We start from the raw sequence: 21,601 nt of genomic DNA, 5'->3' as shown, positions 1-21,601 counted from the left end.
CCAAAAAGCCATATCAAGAGAGAAAATCAAAAGAACTCAATCTAAACAATGAAACCATAAAAGAAAACCTACTTTTTGGCTCCAGCAGAGGTCACATGCAAAAAAGCCTAAGAAGCCATAAGCAGAGGTGGTGGGACAGCAAGCAGCCAGGGTCCAGGGCTCAGACCCCGGCCTGGAGAAGGCATAGAGCAGTGAGTGGAGTGGATCCCTTCACAGTTCTTCTCATCCTTCCGTGCCGGTGATGGTACTGGGGCGGGATTGATGGGGAGGGGGGCTTCTAGAGATAGGGCCTAAGGCCTGGAGGGAAGGGGCCAATCTATCAAAGGACAGCTAGGGTCCCCTGGGACAACCAACCTGATCCATTTTTAGAGTTTTAGCTCCTCCCGCACACAAAGTGATCTTGAACTTCTCTCTGCTTTCTTAAAATAAGTGGCAATCTTGGGATTATCTTGGACCTACAGTGCCGTTGACCTAAATAATGTGACAGAGCAGAAAGTAAAGACTGGAAATGGATCAGCTTGCTGTGAGACTGTGGGGAGTGGAGACGTGTTTTTTTCCCCACATCTTTGATTTCTAGGTCTTGTCAGTTTTCTGATGGGGTAAAAACATAGAGCAGGTTGCTTTTGGAGGGGAGTATGAGAGCTTGGGGGAAATGACTAAACTAATTTGAAACATGCTCTGCTCTTCTACACTGGATTGCTTGTTTTAGTATATAACGCTACTCTAGGTCACCCTTTTCAAGTGTTTGATGCCAATTTATTCCAATCTATTCCATTGGGAACAGCTCTATTCCAATTGGGAATGTCAATACATTCCATTGGGAATCAACGTACTGTAGCACGACACCAACAATAGATGGCTTACTCATTTACTGTACATAGCAATTAGACCTGTGGATTAATCACCATCACGTATCCGGCTGTGTCTAGCCTATATACTGTAGACAATATGGTACCTAGGTTGGGTACATTACATGTATGCCCGAAGAGATTTTTCCTCTGGCAGCAGAGATTAAACCGTTTTTGAGCCTGATCTCAAACTCCCGTTAAAAACAGTGATTCTCCCTCGACATGCACCATTGGTGTCAGTCAGGGGCTATGGGGTTAGCCATTTCGCTACTATTAATAGAGTATTTCTTGCCTCCAGTTGGGGGGAGGGGGGGGTTAAAAAAATTCCAACTGTCAGACACTGTTGAAAGAGGGATGGGCCACGCTGCCCTGCTAAATTGCAATTAGTGCAGGCAGCAGAGGGTCAGCAGCATAGGAAACAGATGGGATGACGTTACAGGGCTTCTAGAGGGAAGGAGCGGGGTGGGGGTGGGTTGAAGATTGCGGAGTGGGGGGATGATAGGGAGCAGGTTTCTTTGCAGGCCTCTAGTATGAAGTTCTTGGTCTGGTCTGGCCTAGAGGAGGAGAGGGGCACTCGAGAGAGGGATGGAAGGCATTACAGTGGCAGCCGAGCAAGAGAAAAGGACAGAGAAAGAGAGATAAAGGGAGAGGGAGGACAGAGGACAGCAGGCGAGCACCGTAAGAGAACCATACACTTGCCTTGCGGAGACTGAATGAGAGATACAGGCGAAGAGGAAAGAAAGGAATCTGAAAAAATAAAAAGGACAGAATAATGAACATCCTACAGTGGGAGAAAATAACTCCCATCTCCATAACAACCCGTACCCACCCTGCCCAACTTTAAACATTAACAAAAACAAAATACATTGATTAGCTGGATGCCTGGTGGGGCTTCCATTATGCAACCATAGAACTGTACAATATGCTCTATAAACTTAGTGTCAGAAGCTACAGTGAAAAAACTACTAATATACTCTTTCTCACCCCATGCAACTGTTAGCGTCCACAAATGTACTACCAATAAACACCTATAATCAATTTAGAACCATGCACTTAACTTTTCCTATGCAGGCAAAGAGAAGACAATAACAGAGATATGACCAACAACAAACTATGACAAACACAAACTCTATTTTACTACACAAAAATAACAACGATGCTTCGGACAATGCATTTTATAACAGGCAATTATATGGCATTTTCCACACAATTTATTTGCAATGTGCACGTATTTCTCCCATGGTTTACGACACCTGATGCCAACCAAGCAGCAACACTGCACTCACTTGATGGCAATTATGCAGAGAGTGATCACATTTTCTGCCTCACTTCTGAATCTCATGTGATCTTGAAGAACAAGAACAGCCTTTGTAGAGCACCATTACCATCAAACAGCTTCCATTTATATCAAACTAACAAGAAGTGCACGACTTTGCTCTTTCCGTCTCACACATGCCACGGTTCGGGAACACCGAGGGGAGACTTTCCAGAGAATTTTCTCAACCGTGAGTGGGATGGTATGTAAAGTTCATGAGCTGGATGATCAAGAAGCAATATGGTCGCCCAACCGGAAATCTCATCAGAGACTGGCTGAGCAGGTTGGCGAGCTCTTGCTGTACAACAGTCCTCTGTTAAAAGACTCGCCCAGACACGTTGATCCTCCCTATGACACACCTTCATTCTTTCCCACAATCAGAGATGAGTCAACATTCTTCTTCTTTCGCTGACATTTCCAAATGGCCTGAAACCATTGCAAGAACCACTTCAGACCAAAGCGTCCACAGAAAAGCCATCCTCAAAATGTCACTTATCTAAGAAGATCTATGCAAGAGAAACAAGGCAACAAAAAAGTGCCTTTTTACAGACTGGGACCATGGCTCCAGACAAGGTTTAAACATGGCTTCATATAGCTCATGTTTCCAACACCTCCAGCCGTGTGACAAATCTATCACGGGCAGCTGACCTGAGTAGGAAGAGAACCTGCTTTGGCACTACACAGCCCTATACTCAACTACTAGATCTGGATGTAGGACTATGCCCCCGAGGGCCGATGATACGGAACTGGAGGAGGCCCTAACATGGCATCCCAGTCACGCCAGGCATTTCTGTCCCTTCCCGAGGAGAGCCAAGACATGACACTCAAATATCCCCCCGGGGTCAGTTTGCTGCCTCAGCCCGATTCACTGACCTTAGAGATTATATGGCCTGCGCCATATAGAGAGGGAGAAAATGAGTAGCAGAGATAGAACAAGAATGGCACAGAGGGAAAGGGAGCCGAAAGTACCCCATGTTCTCTCCGGACTCTCTCACATAAACTACAGCCATATCTGCATAGGACTAGATTCCAGATCATTCCTCAGCATGCAGCTGTACTTTAATCGCTCTCCAGGTAAAACCAGCAGCATGTTGAACCCCTACTCAGGGAAATACAGCATTTCACCTGATTAGATCACAAGTCCAAAGGACTCCCAAGTCACTACTGTATATTTAGTGTCATTTGGAAGTGAACGTGTCTGTCAAACTAAGCATAGACCTCGTCCTTGTCTCTGACCTTGAGCGTCATTCTAATTGAAAACAGGTGCAGAAACGCAATCAAATGTGCATAGCCTATGAAACCGGAGAGCCAGTGGAGCACTGGGTTTAGCATTGATAAAGGTCGGTAAAATGACATTATCGATGAGATTGAATAATGTTTCTCCAAAAGTTGCTTTGGTTTTACTGGCAGTGCAGGAAGAAATGAAATACAGCACCGACTCAAACAATTGCAGGTTTGACACCATGAATATAATTTCTCATTCAGAATTCATTGTAACGTGAATTCTTCTGTACACAGTCTAAAAGAGTAGACCTATGGCCTTCTGCCTGCTGTCGTAGATAAACGGTTCCATTGACAGAGCTTGCACAATCACCTTGTCAAAGAGACATGAAAAGAATAGGGGATGCTTTTCATGAACTTAACAACCCTTGACAATCAGACTCAATGCAACTGTAGACGCAAGATATCTTGAGCCTTACGATCTCTCAGGTCACTTCCTTAGTGGCCAGTGCAACAAATGCCACTCAAATGTGTTGAGAAGGAAGTACTAGGCCTAAGAGAGACTGACCAGTGGTCGAGCAGTCTGGTGCAACACTGGGCACCAACAGATGGTATGACACCAAAGTAAAAGACCCAATGAATAACACAGCACTACCCTGGTCTGGGCCCTCTTCCATTCAGCTGAAAACTCTGCTGGATTCAGTAGATTTATATAGTTCCATTTGGATTCATCTCGACTGGGTGCTTTGTTAACACAGCCATGTGACATCTGATACTGTATGACAGTGGCAGCAAGGGTCCAGTGACATCTTTGGTGTCATGATTGCCTGATCATACTGCCAAGGTGAGGAAGAAAATGGCACCGATAAGTCAGCAAGGGACTGTTCCGCATGACTGGGGTGAAATGAAAGAACACGTGAACATTTGCTTTGAAGGATTTACTTCAGAAAAATGCAAGGCAAATGCAAGGCAAATGCCAATTTCTTGGGAGAATTGTTCAAAACCTTAGCTACACTTTCAAAACAGAATAAAATGGATCATTATTCTCCCCGTGGAAACATGCATTGGTTAGTAAATACCTTTGTTGTAACATAACCACTTTGAGACAATGCAACTGGTATTCAGTCTAATACAGATCACAGAAAGCATTCCCAATTTGCAATGGGAGCTGTATACTCTATACAGTAAACTACATTTAAAATGAGGTTTGTTATTAACGGATGCTTTTAAGCCATGGTTAGCTGAATAGATAAATGAAATAGATTTGAAATGCCCCTCCCTAATGACCATATAAGCTGTCAGTTTGAAGATCGTTGCAGAGGCAAGAGTGTCCATTTGTTTTCATCATATGGGCCTAGATGGCAACGTTCACTCTAGGGTGCACAGTAGCCCGAGATGGCCGCGTAGCTCCCCCAGGACTGCCGCGCAAGAGAAATACCAGCCCGCTGGAGAGAGGCACGAGATAGAAAGTTGAGTTAAGTTCAGAGCAGTGGTCACCAAGCGGTCGGTCGTGATCGACTGGTCGATTTCCAAGGCATTCCTAGTCGATAAAGCCTTTTTCCCCCCCATCATTAGTCTGGGCTGTTAGCAGTAGGTGCACCGGATTCAGCTGCCCTGCGTGCTGGGTAGGCACACTGTTGCCATTTTATGTGTCTGAAGGAACAAACTCTGCCTTCCCACTGGGCCAGGGGGAGCAAATCAAGTGCCCTACCGCTGGCCAATCGGGTGGCTCAGAGTACCGTGTGTGCAGTAACGTAGAAGGTATAAAAGAAAGCTACAGCAAAGTTGATACTGTGAGATTTCAAAAACAAGACTAGAGAGAAACTGCAAATGAATAGAGAAAAGAGCTCCTGTTTTTAGGAGTGAGTTCATGTTTAAGTTCTTACTCGGCACTTTGTATTCAACACTTTTATAAGCCATAAAATACACCTTCTTCCCATTTCCACTCAGGGCTACAATGAGCACTGCAGCAGTAATGAATGAGTAGGAAAGTCTATTGATAGGTTTGCGTTGTTGTTATTATTAGCGGCTTCTGTCTTTTTTAATATTGAGGAATATTTCAAGTTCTCTGCTCATAGGAGTAACAACGTGAATTTGTGCATGAGGCAGAAGCAATGAGGTGCAACTCGAGATTCGCTATCAGTTGGAAGGTGTCCCTTTTTGGTCAGTGTCTGTGGAGGAAAGGGAGAGCGGAAGGACGGTGAGAGGCGGACCCTCAGTCTGCTGCTCTCTCCTTCCTCTGAAACTGACCATCAGATGCAGGCACCATCAGCCCAGTGAAATAAAAATAAAAAAGCTAATTATTTCAATGTCAGCTGTGCCTGCCTCAAAAGTAATACAACAACGGATTTATTATCAGTGTGATCATATAGCCTACCTCAAAGTTTGAAATATATATATTTTTAAATGGCCCAAACAACAATGCAATGACAGGGCAATTCAAGCAAAGCCAATATGCGGTGCTAATGTATGTGCCTATAGCTTACTGCACAAACCTCATTGCTACAGTACTGTTTTTAATTGGTTAATGTTGCATATGCTTACATTCTTTAAGTCATGTTAATCTCGGCTTGCAATTTGACTCAGAAAGTGATCTTCACTCAGAAAAGGTTGGTGACCAATGTTCTAGAATTTTCCCTGTTAACACTATCAACGTTTCCCTTCACTGTGGCAATTGCGATCGAATCAATGCAATAGTCACTTTCAATGCAACATACCCAAACAAAACAAACTATGCAAGAGATTTAGATGCAGAACGCATCGGCATATTACAATGACACACATGACTCAGCCCGTACTCTATACAGACCGGTGTAGCATAACCAATCACAGCTACAGGAAGCCTATATGCAAATAGACCAATGCCATGTATGGATCTGTACCATTTACTTTGAACTGGACTGTGTTTACAGCATGAGCGGTCGTGAGTAGATGCGCTTATTTTGAGATCAAAGCAAGAGATGCATGTAGCCATGTGTGCACATTTTATTCATATCCTTTGCCAGTTAATGAGATCTTAGCCCAGTTATAGATCTTTAGTAGTGAGCAATAGGGGAGTGATTGCTCTCTACAAAAGCAAAAAACGTGTACATTTCTAGACATCTTTGAAAAGCTTGTCAGGTAAAGAGATTGGTTTTGTCTTAAAGGGACAGTGTTGTATTTTGAGACTGGCTTGAATAAGGTACGGTAGTATAATTTGTCTGATTTTCTGTAATAATGGTAAGGGAATATTGCATTTTATTTTGTAAAACGGTTTCTTGCAGCAAACAACAATATGTTCAGTCACCTCCTTGTCTAAAGGACAAGGGGATAGACAGGTTACTGTCAAGCCCTGCACGTGTTTTTTTTTTTAAATCTCATGAAATGTAGGCCTACATTGAATACCACACATTGGCTGAATGATAGAACAGCTATTTCCATGTTAAAATGTTATGGGATGAATTTTCTCCATTGTAGGCCAATCTGGTAAGCCCCCATTACGATCAAATAGCCACAGTAGCCTACTTGGCCACTTAAAACTGTAACTTAACGCGGGTACACCCTCAGTGTTCACAGTAAACATTCAACGTTCAAGCTCATCAGACGTGAAATTTGCTCAGTGCCGGAAAAAAATACGGCGAGTGCGCAACTATGGGTCAAAAAAAGACGGATGGCTTAGACCGTTGACATAAACTATATTTTGTCTCTAAATGTTTATTGAAAACATAAATAAATGTGAACTTGTCTCAAATACATCGTTACAGTTGTTGGTTAGATAACTAGCGAATGTTTGCTTTATTGTTGGCATAGATATGACATCAAAACAAGACATGGTGTCATGCCGAGTTCAAAACAACTAAATACTCGGAAATCTCCGATAAGTGAACACGCTTTAGTAGGAAGTCAGAGATTTCCCGGGTTCTCGTTGTTTAGAACACGCCATAAAGGCTACAGTAGGCTACACATTTTAAGATAAAACATTTTTTTAGAAACAGACCATAGAATAAATGCATCGTTGTAACGAATGAGAGGGATTGGACTGTGAAACACTAATCTCATCGCATGGGTTTGTTTACCAATGCCGATACGATTTGGAGGTCCTCCCTTCATTTGCCGTTTCCCAGTAACAATGCATCTGCAGTGCAGATTACCGTCGCCGCAACATGAAGCCTTTTCACCGCGGCCAACTAGGGAGTAAAATGTGTCACCATGTTCTGCTCCCTTGTCTGATACTAAATAAAAAGTTAGGTCAAATTAGAGGTTGGGGGGGGGGGGGACGTTGACAAAGCACACAAAATACAGCCCCCCGAAGCCTTGCAACCAGCGGGAGACTGGTTTAGTGTTCCATCCAATCGTGGTGCGTGTTTCTCAAGCCAACTATCTGTGTTTTTGAACAATTTCTCGCCAGTGTAATATGGTTCGATTCCATAACGGGTTACTGGTCTAGCAGAATTTCTAATAGAGCATTTAGGCTAACACCCTTTTAACGCCCACAATGAAGAAAATTGCCTCATATCGGCTTACAAGGCTGCACTTGTCCCTCTTCAACAACTTTACCATTTAAAGTCTCTACAGGGAAGAGGCCAATATAAGTCTGCATAACAAACGAAAAAAATAAGTGCAACTATTTTCATTTACGTTCCTTTTACCGACCTAAAAAAAAAATCGTGGTTTTGACGGTCTACCATTAAAGCAACGGGCTACTTTATCTCAAAGCACCTGTGTTATTGAAAGTTTAAAACACAATGTCTATGTTGACCATTTCAACGTTTCCGTTGAATTAGGTACAGCTTTCTCTTACCGGACATTTTTGAGTCTTTGGCCGCAACAGAGTTTTGTCCATCGGCCAGCCCCTGCGACGATGATATCTGGGCGGACTGGGTCATTGGATCTGCCATTTTACTATAATTTCAAAAAATTCTGCACGGTGGCGGCGAGAATTTGTTGTGTATTATTGCTGTCCTTAAAATGTCTTCTTCCAACTTGCCTCGTATTCCCCAAGACCTGGACGCAGTGTCACTGAGCCTGTGCACCTTCACGCGCATGTACCAAGCACTGTGTGGATGGAGGGCACTGTATGGTTGAGGACTGATCGAGAGAGCAAAACAAGGAGTGTATTCATTCCGCCAATTCTGTTGCAAAACTGAACGATACGGGGAGGGACCGACCTAAAACTGTCCAATAGAAACTCTAGTTTTAGTTGCAAACTGTTTGGCGAATGAATATACCCGAGATTGATATTTGCCATTGGCTCATTTAAAGGGCAATACCCAACATTATCTCATTGCGTTTCAAGGCAACAGCACGTTATATGCCGCGTTCAAGTGCTACTCGGAACTAGGGAACTCGGAATTGTTCGACTTAACTAGTTGTAGTTATAAACTGAACCAGAATCTGGCCTTACATGAGACGTTGAATATGGCGATTCTCCTTTAAGCCTGAAAAGTAGCTGTTCAATTTGCTATTCACCAGCTTTTCAAGCTTAGTAATGTCAAAATATGTTAGGTAGCCTACTTATCAAAAAATGGAGTTTCATTGAGCAACTATCATCATTACTGCCGGTAGGTAATTCCAAAAAGGGTCTAAATACAAAGTTGGAACCATGTGTTTTATGTATTTGATACCATTTCACTCCAACTCTTACCACGAGCCTGCCCTCCCCAATTAAGGTGCCACCAACCTCCTCTGTAGTAGACTGTTGTAGGTGATAAAACAGATCTGTATATAATAACAAGATGCTCATGTCTCCGTCCTAACAATGGGAGTCGTTGTCCCAAAGGCAGGCAAAACACATTTGGGCTTATTTTGGATAGATTATAGCTAGAGTGCAACCTCTCGCTTTGCCTCTTCCTCTGCAGATAAAATCAATGACCTTTCGATCAGCCGACCTATGCTTGGCGGTAATGACTGATTTTATTGGTGCAGAAGAGGTGGATTTGGTGAATGTGCACTTGGTCAAAAACAATACTTGCATGTACCTTTTTACTTAGACCTTTTTTGGAAGTACATACCGGCCGTGAGGGCAATACTGACAACTTTCTCAGTGAAACTCCATTCTTTGGTAAGTACTGAATGTATTTTGACATTATTATGCTTAAAAAGCTGGTGAGTGACAAGTTGAATGTGTGCTTCCTGGGCTTAAAGGGGAAATCTCCTATTCACCCAGATTCTGGTTCAGTTATACACATGCTGCGTTCAACCAGTTAGCAAGTCGGGAAATTTCAGAGTTTCCTAGTTCCCACTAGCACGTGAATGCGGCATAGCCTACTGTGCATTCAGAAAGTATTCAGACCATTTGACTTTCCACATTTTGTTACATTAGTCTTATTCTAAAATGGATGAAATTACTTTTGTCCCTTACTCTACACACAATAGCCCATAATGACAAACCGAAAACAGGTTTAACATTTTTGCAAATGCATAACCAATTAAAAACAAATACCTTATTTCCATAAGTATTCAGACCCTTTGCTATGTGACTCGAAATTGAGCTCAAAGTGCATCCTGTTTCCATTGATCACCCTTGAGATGTTTCTACAACTTGATTGGAGTCCACCTGTGGTAAATTCAATTGACTGGACATGATTTGGAAAATCACACACTTGTCTATATAAGGTCCCACAGTTGACAGTGCATGTTCAAGCAAAGACCAGGCCATGAGGTCGAAGGAATTGTCCGTAAAGCTCCGAGACAGGATTGTGTCGAGGCACAGATCTCTGGGAAGGGTACCAAAACATTTCTGCAGCATTGAAGGTCCCTAAGAACACAGTGGCCTCCATCATTCATAAATGGAAGAAGTTTGGAATCACTAAGACTCTTCCTAGAGCTGGCCGACCGGCCAAACTGAGCAATCGAGGGAGAAGGGCCTTGGTCAGGGAGGTGACCAAGAACCCGATGTTCACTCGGGTACTGTCCACAGTGACCAAGAATCCGATGGTCACTCGGGTTCTGTCCACAGAGACCAAGAACCCGATGTTCACTCGGGTTCTGTCCACAGAGAAACTCTGGACAGAGCTCCAGAGTTCCTCTGTGGAGGTGGTAGAACCTTCCAGAAGGACAACCATCTCTGCAGAACTCCACCAATCAGGCATTTATGGTAGAGTGGCCAGAAGGAAGCCAGTCCTCAGTAAAAGGCACATGACAGCGCACTTGCAGTTTGCCAAAAGGCACATAAAGGACTCTCAGACCATGAGAAACAAGATTCTCTGGTCTGATGAAACCCAGACTGAACTCTTTGGCCTGAATGCCAAGCGTCACATCTACGGTGAAGCATGGTGGCAGCATCATTCTGTGGGGTTGTTCTTCAGCGGCAAGGACTGGGAGGCTAGTTAGGATTGAGGGAAAGATAAACAGAGCAAAGTACAGAGAGATCCTTGATGAAAACCTGCTCCAGAGCGCTCAGGACATCAGGCTGGGGTGAAGGTTCACCTACCAACAGGACAACAACCTTATTAAGCACACAGTCAAGACAATGCAGGAGTAGCTTCGGGACAAGTCTCTCTGTCCTTGAGTGGAGCCCCCAGCCAGAGCCCAGACTTGAATCTGATCGAACATCTCTGGAGAGACCAGAAAATAGCTGTGCAGCAACGCTCCCCATCCAACCTTACAGAGCTTGAGAGGATCTGCAGAGAAGAATGGGAGAAACTCCCCAAATACAGATGTGCCAAGCTTACCCAAGAAGACTTGAGGCTGTAATCGCTGCAAAAGGTGCTTCAACAAAGTACTGAGCAAAGGGTCTGAATACTTGTTTAAATGTGATATTTCTGTTTTTTATTTGTCATTATCGGGTATTGATGAGGGAAAACAACAATGTAATATATTTTAGAATATGGCTGTAACGTAACAAAATGTGGAAAAAGTCAAGGGGTCTGAATACTTATATAAATGTGATATTTAAGTTTTTTTTTTAAATACATTTTCAAACATTTCTAAACCTGTTTTTGCTTTGTCATCATATGGTATTGTGTGTAGATTGAGGGGGGAAAAAATAATATAATCAATTTTAGAATAAGGCTGTAACATGACAAAATGTGAAAAAAGTAAATGGGTCTGAATACTTTCCGAATGCAATGTTTATGCATAGCTTATTTATGGCAAAATACCTACCACATTTTATTATTACAAACATTACCTTATTTTTTTCTGCTTTGAGAATGTGCTGAATCTGCTTTGAGAAATAGGCCTATAAAATACTACCGCTATAATAAAAAAGAAGCCCAGTGTATGCATGTGTTATGATCAATCTTTCTACAAACAATAATATAAAAACAATTCATTGAAACATGTTAGGCCTATTATGTCCAACAAAACATAGCTTTGCGAGACCATTCCATTTCACACGGGGGGTGTACACGCCTCTTTTTAATTATGTAATGTTTATCGCTAGACTTTCCCATTTTGTAACAATGTATCAGTATCTCGTTATAATGTTGCCCTCTGCCGGTGAACCTTATTATGATGTTTTGGCAAAAATGGTGCAATGTTGAACTACATCTCCATAAATGCATATGTTCAGTCGATAAGGAAGTTCGATACAATTCAATGTATTTGCTATCTGGGATCCTTGGGACGTCCCTAGGGTTAAGGTTAGGGACGTCGCATAGAGCTAGATATAGGACTCGTCTTATATCTGTGCCGTTATGACAGCTTCATAGAGTACCACAGTATGAGTCATAATACCGAGCGGTCAAACAGGTAAATGGTTTCAATTGTTTTTCCACCATTCATTTTTCCAATAGGGGACTTTAGAAACACTTAAAATAAGGGCTGTGTTTCATGTAGGCTTACCCTGGCGTGACGTTTTGATAACGTGTAAATCTCTTTAAGGCAAGGTGACTTATCAATATATTAGCCTGTATTTACCCCCTAAAATGAAACGCTAATTAGCCTATCATAAAGAACTACAAGACTGCCGAATCGAGGCAAGGGTAAGAATCCCTGGATGAATTATCTGTTAGCTAAATGTAGTAATCAATTGTATACATTTCTTTCAATTCTGTGAACTGTCTTGTGCAAGTTTTAAATTGACACAATACCTGTCAGCGAAGGCTTCTGTTAGAGATGAAGTGCAGGGATTTGTGGTTTTGCATGTCTACTTTGATGCTAATTAGTATTTTCACATCAAGGGTAAATAGAGCCGATTTATATTGATGAATCACCTTGTCCGAGAGAGATTTACATGTTTATCAAAACGTCACCCCAGAGTCAGCCTGCACGAAACACAGCCTAAAATCCAGTTTCTAACATGCCCTATGGGAAAAATTAATTGTTGAAAAATGATTTAAAACATTTCCCTGTTTTGACCGCTAGGATTTGACATCTCAACCGTGGCACTCTATAGAGGCTACAACCCATAGGAAATCCCACCCAGTTGATTACTTTAAAATGGTGGAAGCCCTCAATGGTGGCAGGTAGCCTCGTGGTTAGAGCTTTGGGCCAGTAACCAAAAATTGTGAGATTGAATCCCCAAGCAGACAAGGTAAAAATCTGTCGTAACCACTCCTAGGCCGTCATTGTAAATAAGAATTTGTTCTTAACTGACTTGCCTAGTTAAATAAAGGTTAATAAAAAATAAATGGTGCTCCCATGGTAAACCGGCATTTTTTTGGCAACTAGATGCCTCTATCATGCTCTATGGGACATATTCTGGATAGCACCAGAGAGGAAGAGACCCAACTCGGCGGAGCATCTGTCTCCATCCAACAGGTGGCGTATTTTCGTTGTTTCGCACACCAAGCAATGAGTTTTTGTATGGAGGCCAAGAAGAGTCGACTTTGGTCAACAACAACAAAAATGAATGGCTTACTTCCTAGGTGAGATTTATTTGATTGAATAGAAATGTAATTATACTTGGTTTGTTTGTAGTGTACTGATAGGTAGGACATGTGACATTACGGCAACTTTGAGAAAAAACACTTTTTGTCGGAGATTGCTATGGGTATTCATGACATGCGGCTAGAAGCAAAGCAACTCACTCAATTTCAATGTATGGGGCTTTATTGGCATGGGAAACAGATGTTTACATTGCCAAAGAAAGTGAAATAGATAAACAAAAGTGAAATAAACAATACACATTTACAGTAAACATTACTCACAAAAGTTTTTTTTTTAATAAAAAAAGACTATTCTCTCTCCATTGAATATAATACAGGCGGTTGACATCGTCAACCCTTTTCGAATATTCAAAAAGAATTACAATAATGAGATGTGTCCACCAATCCAAAAAAGGATACGTGGGAACTAGACAGCCCGCCGTGCCGTGGACAACGACTCCATTGTTAGGGCGGAGAGAGACGTATCTTGTCAGTATATCCATAATCTTTGATAGCACTAACACAGAAACAAGGGGGTTAGTTCAAACTGAGCGTGCAGCTTCGTAGATCTACGGATACTCTGAACTAATATTGCATTGAGCGCGACTCACAATGTAAGATTAAGCAAGCGCGCCAAATCTTCGAGTTCTGACCGATTTGAACAGACTAACACAGTCATAGCACTGCGCGGCAAAGCACAAACATGTGGGTGCAGCTTTCAACAAACTGGTGCGTATAAGGTTTATTTGTACATTTTAATGAGCGGGCTATGAGTTTGGTAATGTTTATGTAGATTAAAATACACAAGTTGTGTTTTTCATGTTGGCATGATTACTGCTAGCATAGCTTGCTAGCCATATTGCATAGTATATTTGCATATTTGTAGCTGCCGGTTTTAGCTTCAATGTATTGCCTCCACCTGCACGTTTGGTGTTGACCAGAAATTAATCTTAATAATAAGCTAGCTAACGTTACATGTTTTTAATTTTCCGGTCCTGTGTGGGTTGTTGTAACCGTTCAGTTTCAGTAAACTATCTAACCTACCTAGCTACTGTAGTTAGTTGCCTGGAAACCCGACGTTGAGTTGCATTAAAGTCTACGCCAAGGCAGAAATCAAATTACATTTTATTGGTCTCATACACATGTCTAGCAAATGTTATTGCGTGTGTTCCTTGCTCCAACAGTGCAGCAATTGCTAACAATACACATCTGTCTGTGTGATTGGATGTAGAGACATGATGGACCGTGTGTGGATAGAATATATAACGTTAGTATCGTTATCTGAAGGACGTGGTCAGAATAATATGCACAGCAATAGTTGAATAGGGTGGACTAGAAAACAGTATTTAAACATAATTAAAGTGACCAGTGTAACATATTTAATTCATTTTATGAATAACTAAGATGTAAATATTGTTGTTCCTGGAAGCCGTTGTCGTAGTGATAATCAAGTGATACCTGCGCAGCCTCTTAAGGCGCAAGAATGAGCGTTTGAATCAGGAAGGTTTACTCTCGCGACCTCTACTAGCCAGAATGTTGAATACAATTATATTTTAATGTACTTCACCGGTTGTCTGTGCGGTTGGTCCTTTTGGTGGTAGTAATGTGAGACAATATATCAACAGGGAAGTATATTTACAAACTTTTCAAACCGCTGGTGTCACCTGAAGCTTGCGCAGAACCATGTCGCTAAACATGCTCGGCAAGTATGCCGCTTGTGCATGTATCTAACTTGTGCGCATGCTCCAGGCCGCAGAAATATGAATGCACTACTAGCGCTTTGAGAAGTTAGTTAGCTAGAAAAATCTGGATTTGTTATTAATTGAAAACCTTGTTCTTAACTTAACCCAGTTTTGTATCAGATATCAATATTGGTTCCCCGTATTAGTTTACAATTTTTAAGCACATTTTGCATAATGAATGGGTAAGTGGATAAATGTCACGCCCACTAAGGCAACCTAGTCTATTCTATTTTCTTCATAGTGAAAAAAACCCACATTTGAATCTTAAGGAAAAATACAGCTCAAGTGATTTTAAGGTGTGTGCTGGTACTGATTTCCACATTGCTCTCATCCAGCCCCTATGACATCACTACAGCTGTGAGTAGAGAAGACACACTGGCCAAGTGAGTGACTGAGCTGTGGCAGAGGAGAGGGGTCAACATGGGGCTACACTCAGCCCAGAAGAAGCACTTTCCCCTGAAGGGGATTGGTGGCGTGGTTGCCCTGTTTGAAGCGGAGCTCCGTAAATCTGAACCGGACCTAGCCCTTCTCTCATTGGTCCTGGGCTTTGCAGAACACTTCCTGGCTGTCAACCGGGTCATACCAATTAACGTCCCGGGGGTGTGCTTTGAGCCGCTGGAGCTAGACTGCCCAAACTCCTGCTTTCCTACAGTGGAGTTAGGGATGCTATCGGCCCTGCACGAGCGCTTCGCAGCCCAGATCCGGGGCGCTGTGGATCTGTCCCAGTACCGCAGGCCTGCTGGCGGGTCCAGCAGGGAACTGGTGAAGAAAGTATCTGATGTCATCTGGAACAGCCTGAGCCGCTCCTACTTTAAGGACCGCGCCCACATCCAGTCCCTCTTCAGTCTCATCACTGGTAGGGGTCATTAGATGCACGGACGGGTTATATGGGGGTACCACTACATTAATTGAATATGATCTATAGTATTGATAGTCTCCTATGTTGGATGATTAGCTATATTGCATTTGTGGCCCAGTAGCTATATTTCTTGGACAAACCTTTTTATGTGTCATTGCAGTGTGTCCATCCTCACACCAGTCAGTTGTCTGAAAGAGGGGTAAAGCTACAAATAATCTATCATATTTTTGTCATTTTGAACAGGCACAAAGCTGGACAGCTCGGGGGTGGCGTTTGCGGTGGTGGCAGCATGCCAGGTGCTGGGGCTGCTGGACGTGCACCTGGCCCTGTCCGAGGACCACGCCTGGGTCATCTTTGGCAAGAACGGAGAGGAGACTGCAGAGGTCACCTGGCACGGAAAGGGCAACGAGGACCGGAGGGGGCAGACAGTTGCTGCCGGTGTCGGTGAGAGGGTAAGTAATATAACGATACTTCCGTCCCCCGCAGAAACATTATAATAACATGCACTCTCACATACCTTTTTTAATATATCTACATATCAACTACATATAACAGCTGTTCTACACACACACACACACACACACCTTGCATTTGTAATCACAGAGTAAAACACAACACCTCTCAACCCTAACCCCCATCTCTCCCCCTTCCCCAGAGCTGGCTGTACTTAAAGGGCTCCTATATGAAGTGTAACAGGAACATGGAGGTGGCCTTCATGGTGTGTGCCATCAACCCCTCTCTGGACCTGCACACTGACAGCTCCGAGATGCTACAACTTCAGCAGGTCAGACCACCACCAATATTAACAATAGATGTACACTAGCACAGGGGTTCCCAAAGTGGGGTCAGGGGGTCCATGGCCAGATCTCAAAATATATATATATCTACTAAATTAATATTTGTTTTGAACATAAATGCCTATGGGACTCCCAATCACGGCCAGTTGTGATACAGCCTGGATTCGAACCAGGGTGTCTGTAGTGACGCCTCTAGCACTAAGATGCAGTGCCTTAGACCACTGCGCCACTCGGGAGCCCAAGGGGTCCCTGACGCAAACATTTTAGGGAATCCCTGCACAAGCACGTGTGATATAATGAATAGGACTTCCTGATATTGTAAGGGGAGAGTTGCACCTGTCGGCATCATCAAAGTCCAAGACATCAAGCATGCCCCAACTGTAGTTTATATTTACCGTGATCAGTGCTTCTGTGTGATGTCCTCTTTCTGATCTCTCTCTATCTCTCTCTCTGATCTTTTTCGTGCACAGAGGCTTCTATGGCTGCTGTACGAGCGAGGAGACCTGGAAAGGTGATACTTTTTGAAATGTACCAAAAAGTATCTGGAAAAACTATCAGTTGTTTTTTTAATTGTTGCAGTGAAAATGTCTCATGGTTCTATCCAAATGAATCATTATTTTCTGTGGTGAACAGGTTCTTATCCTGTCAAATCAACCATCTGGAGCTCTTTTCCCTTGCTGTTCCACAGATACCCCATGGCCATGGGCACCCTGGCAGACTTGGAGGACCAGGAGCCCATCCCTGGCAAAGAGAGCCCCCACGCCATCCACCTTAAAGTGAGTGTGTGGAGAGCTGTACATATTCTTGTAAAAAAAAACTTTGTCAAAATGTCATGATCTTAAAATACAGGTTATTTCATTAACTTTGTTAAATAATTGCTTCTTTTTTTTTTAATGGCTTTTACTCCTTAACTTATGTCATCATTGTGAATATGTTTGCTTAAAGTGTGTTTATTTTGTTTCTAGGCTGTGAACTCTGCTAAGAAGTACTACAACAACGAGCACATCTACCCCTTCATGTACCTGGCCGGCTACCACTACAGACACAGGGAGGTCCGGGAGGCCTTGGGGGCCTGGGCCGAGGCTGCACAGGTCATGCAGGAGTACGTTACTGGAGCAGCTAGCCTGGCTACCTTCTCTATGCATCTTACACACTACTGCTCTGTGTCAACTGTCTTTCTTATTGCAATAAGTGTGTTTGACCCACAGAAATAACCTTTAGCATCATTCATTTAAAAATCCTTGTTAGGTGGTTATGATAATGCCTTATATGGTATGATAAGTTATATTGAAATCTGCATGGATGCTGAGACAAAGCCCGTTGACCATCTCTGGCTGAGGTACGCATTGACGATTTACACCAGCTGCTGTTTCACCTTTCTGACAGCAGAGGGCAGCAGATCCCTAGCGGTAATGTTATTGAATACTTCCTCAGTACTTTATGGTGTTAGTTAGTTTGTCGTCTCAAATCTGGAACAAGTTGTCTGAAATTGTGAGGTTTTGCATGGCAGTTTTTCCATTTTCTAGGGCGTTATATAACTTTTTATATAGGTTGAAACGCTTCTCTTTTTCTTATGATTTCAGTGATCCTAATGCATGCACGTGTTCCAGGGGTAGAATTTTGTCTAACTAAAAACGATCCAATCACAGGAAACTTCCTCCCAACCATCCAGCCTTGGCACTAGTTCTTAGAGGTCGGACCGACCGGATCACAGGGAACATCCGAGGGGCTGATTCCCTCCCTTCTCTGTCTTCTCTAGCATGTGTGAGACTGGCACGCCCAGAGCAGTGTAGCAGTCAGTGCATTCCGTCCCTCCTCTTTCGCCTTCCCTTTCCCCCTCTGCCTTTCCTTTCCTGTTTCACCTATTGTTCTTTAATCTCGGCTCCATCTGTTCGCTGTCACGACAAAAAGGAACATGGAGTGTGATCTACAAACATACATAAAACGTTACGTTTTTGAGTATTTGCAATACTGTTTTTGATTTCCCGCCAAAAAGACGGGCTAGAACAGTGTTTATAAGTGCACACACCCTTTAATACCCCTTGTCCTGCTTATGTGGAAAACAAATAACAGAACAATTGTATTGGTGATGATCATGAATTGCCAGTTTTCAATGTGTGTTTAGAACAAGGTGTGATTTCTCACCTGTCTCTCAGCTACAACTACTTCCGCGAGGACGAAGAGATCTACAAGGAGTTTTTCGACATTGCCAACGACGTCATCCCCACCCTGCTGAAGGAGACGGCTGCAGCCGCCGAGAGCGGAGAAGGGAGCGAGGGAGGAGAGAAGGTAATGACTCTCGCCACCAAGGCACCATTGGAAATTTACATGAGAATGGAATAGAATGTTTCCCCTTCTCATTTTAATCTCAAGTCAAAGAATGAGGCTTTCATATTACAGTTACTGCCTCTCAAGCTATTCTCTGAGGGTTTCCTTTTTCTTCTCCATAACACATTTTCCCCCCACCCACCCCCCTCAGGACCAGCCCATACAGGCCTCTGCCCTCCAGGACCCAGAATGCTTTGCCCACCTGTTGCGTTTCTATGACGGCATCTGTAAGTGGGAGGAGGGAAGCCCCACCCCTGTCCTTCATGTTGGCTGGGCCACCTACCTGGTCCAGTCCCTCAGTCGCTTTGACCCACAGGTAAAATAACACAAACCTGGATTTTAAATCCGAAACCCTTCCCCATTTACTTTAAAGAGATCTAGTGTTCCACTCATAATACAATCAATCTAACTTGGTCTTTCCACAAACGTTGGCTGTACATGGTAGTGGTACATCCCTTTGAAACAATGTTATTATTATCCCTTTTTTTTTCTTTTTCTCTTGCCTTTTAATTATGTTGCCTCACATTGGGTTCAATGTAAATTACACGACGTGACCAAAAGTATGTGGACACCAGCTCGTCAAACATCTCATTCCAAAATCATGGAGTTGATTATTGTGCTGACGTTGCTTCCAGATGCCGTTTGGAACTCCATAGTGAGTGTTGCAACCAAGTACAGACGATTTGTACGCTCTACGTGCTTCAGCACTTGGTCCCGTTCTATGAGCTTGTGTGGCCTACCACTTCGCAGCTGAGCCGTTGTTGCTCCTAGACGTTTCCACTTCACAATAACAGCACTTACAGTTGACCGGGGCAGCTCTAGCAGGGCAGAAATATGACAAACTGGCTTGTTGGAAAGGTGGCATCCTATGACAGTGCCACGTAGACAGTCTCTGAGCTCTTCAGTAAGGCCATTCTACTGCCAATGTTTGTCTATGGAGATTGCATGGCTGTGTGCCCTATTTTATATACTTGTCAGCAACTGGTGTGGCTGAAATAGCGAAATCCACTCATTTGAAGGGGTGTCCACATACTTTTGTGTGTGTATATATAATGTATGGACATCATCCACAGATCCGTCAGAGGGTGTCCATCATCACCAAAGAGCCTGAGCCCCAGGACGACGATGACCAATCCAGTGAGGACCCTCGCGAAGGCCGGAGACGTGGCCCGAGGCGTGAGTCCAGACTGGAAGACCAAGCTTCCCCTCCAACACAATCCACCCCCACCACCCCTGTCCCACCACCAACCCAACCCAACCAGGCTAAGAAAGTAGGTGGAGAGGGCGGGACGCGGCGTCGCTCTTCAGGGCTCCGCGCTGGAGACCCCGAAGGCAAGGCCAAGTCATCCAGCCCGGTGCCCTCTCCTCTCAAGCAGCTGCCCTCCCCCAGTGGGAGTCCCCTGGTGGCCTTCCGGAGCAAGAAGATGAAGGGCATGAAGGAGCTGCTGTCTGCACCCAAGGTCAACGCCAGCGCCATCAAGCTCCAGCTCACCGCCCAGTCACAGGTGCAGATGAAGAGGCAGAAGAGCACTCCGTCGGGTGACTACACCATGTCCTTTATGAAGCGCCAGCGTAAATCTCTGTAGAAGGAGGACTCTGTCTGTAGAACATTCCTCTAGCATGGTTCCCAAGTCTAGTTGTGTTGTAAAGCCAACACTTATGGTCATTTATCATAAGAGTTGACTATACAGCACACACAGATCTGGGACCAGGCTAGACTTTCTCTTCATTGGGAGATAAACGAGGAGAGGCTGTCTGTGGGACATTTCCGTTGTGCTGTGATTGTGAGAGGCGAGGCAGCACAAAAAAGACTGCCGCATCAACTTGCTTGCATCTGCTGAGCATTATGCGATTTACTTTCTTTTTTCATCCAAAGGTTATTTTAGCAATCATATCATAAGTCCCAATAAGTAGGGCCGGGATGATACCAGTATCACGATACTCGTTAGTATTGTGGCAAGGAAACAAATGTCGGAAACATAAATCATTAAGTTGTAGGCATCCAGAGTCACATTTGTTTATTTTCCGAGCTATAGTGTACAATATTGTACGTACAGCAGGTTTTGTATGGTTTGTGTTTTCATTTTTGCCATGGAAAAATATTGTGATGCTGGCATCGTCCGGGCCCTACCAATAAGGCCATACGAGGGTCGGTAAGCACATAACGTGTGTGTTTAAGAGTGGAGGTAGTCACTTTAATCAAGTTTGAACATATGTTGACCAAGTTGCTCCTTTTAATCTTGTGATTCAATAATGATTGTGTATCATACAATAAAACAAAATGCTGTCACTTTGTGAGGATCAACTGAGCAGTGGCACACATCAACTGTTGAGTTCTGATTGACTTGTGTGGAAGTTATTGTAAAGCCAAAGTAATGGGCGTTTAGATGATAAATTCACTGAAATCCCTGGAAGTGATTCGGACTATTACTGTGTAACAATGTCCAACCCTGCTCTGTTGTCTCTTACATGCTAGCTATTGGTTGCCTTATACACCGCCTTTTTTATTTCAAATTTAGGTGGCCTTTTTTTAGTTTTGAGACTAGCCAGAGCTGCAATAGGCAACCTCGTGATTAGAAAGTGACCAGAAAGACCATGCACTGTTTAAAGGGTATTGCTGTAGTTTTACAAGCTACATACAGTAGTATTTTGCTTGATCATTGGTTTTATTTGCAGGTAATAAAATAATTTCAAATATGA

General features: G+C 43.3%; 2 protein-coding genes across 5 annotated transcripts in view; one reads left to right on the top strand and one right to left on the bottom strand.

The window, feature by feature from the left end:
• LOC139416178 (reticulon-3-like) overlaps window positions 1-8,628 on the bottom strand; it is a 35,597-nt gene extending 26,969 nt beyond the window's left edge. Inside the window, exons 1-2 of one of the 3 annotated variants that reach the window (XM_071164531.1) lie at window positions 8,165-8,628; window positions 1,548-1,595 (exon numbers count right to left, since the gene is read on the bottom strand). In XM_071164531.1, the coding sequence (XP_071020632.1) occupies window positions 1,548-1,595; window positions 8,165-8,261 (145 nt within the window). In that variant the 5' untranslated portion in view covers window positions 8,262-8,628. The remainder of the gene's footprint in view (window positions 1-1,547; window positions 1,596-8,164) is intronic. The other 2 variants (XM_071164534.1, XM_071164532.1) reach the window with 2 other exon arrangements.
• Window positions 8,629-13,020: 4,392 nt separating this feature from the next.
• Window positions 13,021-21,601, top strand: LOC139416177 (menin-like). 2 transcript variants are annotated; one of them, XM_071164530.1, is made up of 10 exons: window positions 13,021-13,175; window positions 15,253-15,773; window positions 16,020-16,228; window positions 16,432-16,560; window positions 17,044-17,084; window positions 17,262-17,349; window positions 17,539-17,675; window positions 18,730-18,862; window positions 19,053-19,217; window positions 19,975-21,601. In XM_071164530.1, exons 2-10 carry the CDS (start codon window positions 15,338-15,340, stop codon window positions 20,485-20,487), a joined length of 1,851 nt encoding a protein of 616 aa, XP_071020631.1. In that variant the 5' UTR covers window positions 13,021-13,175; window positions 15,253-15,337; the 3' UTR covers window positions 20,488-21,601. The 2 variants fall into 2 exon arrangements, with proteins under 2 accessions (XP_071020631.1, XP_071020630.1); XM_071164529.1 differs by lacking the exon at window positions 13,021-13,175 and adding an exon at window positions 13,607-13,904.

Source organism: Oncorhynchus clarkii, chromosome 9 (assembly GCF_045791955.1).
Source record: "Oncorhynchus clarkii lewisi isolate Uvic-CL-2024 chromosome 9, UVic_Ocla_1.0, whole genome shotgun sequence".
In the NCBI taxonomy this organism is placed as follows: Eukaryota; Metazoa; Chordata; class Actinopteri; order Salmoniformes; family Salmonidae; genus Oncorhynchus; species Oncorhynchus clarkii.
The sequence above is the reverse complement of the archived record's forward strand: the minus strand, read 5'-3'. Positions and strand labels throughout refer to the sequence as shown.